Source organism: Nicotiana tomentosiformis, chromosome 4, assembly GCF_000390325.3.
Source record: "Nicotiana tomentosiformis chromosome 4, ASM39032v3, whole genome shotgun sequence".
Classification (NCBI taxonomy): domain Eukaryota; kingdom Viridiplantae; phylum Streptophyta; class Magnoliopsida; order Solanales; family Solanaceae; genus Nicotiana; species Nicotiana tomentosiformis.
In genome coordinates this window covers 25,810,669-25,814,646 of record NC_090815.1, presented here as the reverse complement: position 1 = coordinate 25,814,646, position 3,978 = coordinate 25,810,669, and the positions used below count along the sequence as shown (strand labels likewise).

General features: G+C 37.6%; 1 protein-coding gene across 1 annotated transcript; it reads left to right on the top strand.

Moving 5' to 3' along the window:
• The first annotated feature begins 283 nt into the window (after positions 1–283).
• On the top strand, positions 284–3,285 carry LOC104112034 (uncharacterized). The gene is made up of 6 exons (XM_070200586.1): positions 284–584; positions 1,032–1,096; positions 1,259–1,772; positions 2,153–2,643; positions 2,758–2,841; positions 2,947–3,285. The coding sequence occupies exons 1-6, from the start codon at positions 284–286 to the stop codon at positions 3,283–3,285; spliced, it is 1,794 nt and encodes a 597-aa protein (XP_070056687.1).
• The last annotated feature ends 693 nt before the right edge of the window (positions 3,286–3,978 follow it).

The following is a 3,978-nucleotide window of genomic DNA, read 5'->3' as shown; positions in this document are numbered from 1 at the left end:
TTTTATCCCAAATAGTTGTGTTTTATTTAGACTATTATCTGTAGTACTCTAGACACTCATGTATTTGTGATACCAATTTTTGAGATTGTATTTGGATTACGCCATTTATCAATTTATCACTTTATTTCAGGTTATTCAATTTTATTGTTATCATTTGATTTGAATTGTTTAAAATGGTTAATAAGTATAGCTAATGTTGGCTTGTCTAAACTCTATATTGCTCGTTACTCTCTTCTCTCTCAGCGCATGATAGCGTGCTTTTGCTAAAATACCCTGAACAACAATGACGAGGGGTAGGCCGAAGAGAAATGCGACTACGATTCCGCTTATGGATTATACGGGAACTGGGAACAATACTCAGATCACTGGAACGCAAAGTTCGGAGATCACAGATGTGAAGAAAATTTCAAAGGAACAGTGGCCGCCATTATCAGCCATAAAGGAAGGTATGCAAACACCCCCTGCTATGAGTCCTCTACCAATGATTGATAGTGCAAAGGTAACTACTGGAAATCAGTGGGAAAACGTCAATGCTAGCTCAGGAAAAGTTGGTCTGCATGCGAGAAATTCAGAAGCAAATACTGGTAATTAGTTGAAGAACGGCAACCCTAGCTCAGAGAAAATTGCTCTGCTTGCGAGCAATTCAGAAGCAACTACTGGTAATTTAGGGAAAATTGGGGATAGGTTAGAAGATGATAAAAGAAAGGACAAATTAACAGCTGCGAGCACAAAGATAGACCAGAATAAGTGAGTTAATTTGTTTGTGGGGAACAGATTGGCAACAAAAGGAATGAATCTAAGTTTCATTGCACCAACCATAATAAATGGAGAAGTAATTGTTGAATTATGCAAGGAAGAAGTGGAAGAGGAGACAAGGAAATGAAAGCAAGCTCTGATCCTGTATGTTGTTGGAGCAACCCCAACAATATGAGCTATGGAACATTTTATTGCTTCAGTGTGGAATTTTACAACAAAGCCAAAAGTCTACTTTCAAAATGATGGTTATTTTGTGGTAAGATTTAATTATACAGAGGACAGAGATGAAGTTCTGTACTCAGGGCCTCACATGCTGAATAATAAGCCGATAATCATGAAGGTATGGTAAGAAAATTTTGATTTTAATAAGGAGGTATTGCAAACCATACCTGTATGGGTAAAGTTCCCTAATATACCACTGAATTATTGGGGAGCAAAGTCACTAAGTAGGATAAGTAGTGGATTAGGGATTCCCTTATATGCAAATGCTTGTACTACTCAGTTGGATCGAATTACCTATGCTAAAGTGCTAATTGAGATGGATATTACTAAAGAACTACCCAGGGCCATTAAGGTGACACATCCTAAGGGAAGAGAATTCATGCAAGAAATAGTTTATGACTGGGTCCCTGAATTTTGTCATACATGTATGCAAGTTGGGCACATATGCAAAAAAGAAGAACAACCAACTCAGAAGATTAAGCCTAAGCAACAAAAGCAGAAACAAGAGTGGCAACCCAAAGCTAACCTTAGTAATAAGGTGGAGCAGGAAAACGTACCTGTTAAGAACAGTGAAGTAGCAATGGTTGCTGGTGCAAATAGCAATATTGCTAACCCACCTACAAGGATAGCTAGAGGAGAGGAGGAACATATTTGGAAAAAAGCCACAGGGAAATCAGTAGCTCGAAGCAAGAAGAAAACAGGAGCTGATGAAATTAGCATGATCAATGGGTTCAACATACTAGTAGAATCTGGATTGCAACTAACAGTTCCAAGGCAAATGGGTGAGGGTTCAAGTAGGCAGAGTAGCCAAACAGGAGTGGAAGGGTATTCACAATCCCTATTTATTCGTGTATGAAGCTTGTTACATGGAACATTAGGGGATTGAATAAGATCCCTAAATAGAAAGAGGTTAAGAGGTTTATAAGGAGCAATAAAATAAGTGTGATAGCATTACTTGAACACATAATAAAGGAGCAGAAGGCTATTCAAATAATAAGGAAGATTACTACAAGGTGGGATTGGTTAGACAACTATGAACACAGTAGCAGAGGAAGAATTTGGTTGTTATGGGATGCTAATGAGATAGAATGTTTGGAATTGGGAAAGTCTTCTCAATTTATTCATGCTGCAATTCACATTAAAATTATGAATATGATGTTTGATTTTACTGTAGTCTATGGCTTGCATACATTGGAAGATAGGAGATACCTGTGGAGAGACTTAGCTGATATAAATATTAGGCAACAGGGCCCATGGCTAATCATGGGAGACTACAATGCCATCAGGTCAGAGGAGGACAGGCTAATTGGGAATCTTGTACAAGAATTGGAGGTGAGAGATTTCAATAGTTTCATAGATGATACTGCTTTGGTTGAAATGAGGACCAATGGAAGAAATTTCACATGGACAAATGGGCACACGTACAGTAAAATAGATAGAGCTTTGGTCAATACTGAGTGGATGTTGAAAATGCCATATCTGGAGGTATGGGTAATGGATCTAGGATGCTCTGACCACTCACCCCTGAATGTGTCATTTGAAGATAATGAAGAGAAAGTTCCCAAACCTTTCAAGTTTCTAAATCATCTAGTTGAACACAAAGACTTCCTAGCTCTAGTTAGTGGAGCATGGCAAGAGAGTAATGAAGACAATACCATGAAAGATGTATGAAAAAGATTGAAAAGAGTGAAACAAGCTATAAAAGACCTAAATAATACATAGTATAATGCAGTAGGAGACAAGATTAAACAGTGCAGGAAACAATTATGTAAGCTGCAGGAACAAATGAGGAGTCCTGGACAACCTGAGAATATGGTTATAGTAGAAAAGGACATAAAGATGCAACTGGAGAAGTGGCTGAGGGTGAAAGAAGGTATCATGAAATAAAAGTCAAGAGTACAGTGGTTAAAGTTAGGAGATGATAACACTGCCTACTTCTTTGCAAGCATAACAAGTAGATACTCTCAGAACAAGATCAAGAACTTAATAAGGAGTAATGAGGAAGTAATACAAACAAAACAAGAGATTGAAGAGAAAGTAATTGGGTTCTATAAACAACTATTGGGATCAGCAACTGGAAGATTACCTGCTATTAATCTAGTGATTATGAGGGATGGTCCATTGGTGAATAGACAACAACAATTACAGTTGGTAAAAGCAATATCTAAAGAAGAAATATACAAGGCTCTACTAGGTATAAGTGATAGTAAAGCACCTGGATGTGATGGATTCAATGCACTTTTCTTCAAAAAGGCATGGCCTGTGGTCGGAGACAAGATAACAGATGCAGTGATGGAGTTCTTCTAAAGAGATAACTTGTACCAGCCTATCAATTGTACAACAGTGACCCTGGTTCCTAAGGTAACAAATCCAACCAGAGTTACTGAATTCAGACCAATATCTTGCTGCACTCTCATCTACAAAATCATATTGAAGGTGATAACTAATAGACTGCAAGGCATAATGGATGATATAGTAGATAAAAGGCAGTCTGCATTTGTATCTGGAAGATTGATAAATGACAACATAATAATGAGTCATGAACTTGTTAAAGGATATGGTAGGAAAGGCTTATCACCAAGATGCATGTTGAAAGTGGATATGAAGAAAGCCTATGACTCTATTGAATGGGATTATATGGAGAAATTCATAAGGAGTCTGCAAATGCCAGTGAAGTTTGTTCACTGGATTATGAGAAGTGTGAGGAGTGTCTCGTATTCCATCATCATCAATGGGCAGCATTCAACACCTTTCCCTGCTAAAAAGGGATTGAGGCAGGGTGATCCTTTGTCTCTATACCTATTTGTATTAGCTATGGAGTACTTCACCAGACTGTTGAAGACATTAAAGATGAATCCAAATATTAACTATCACCCTAAGTATGCCAAGCTAAACATAATACAACTTAATTTTGCCGATGATCTGTTACTATTTTATAGAGGCGATACTATATATGTGCAGCTATTATATCAGTGCTTCCAAGAATTCTCACAAGCTTCT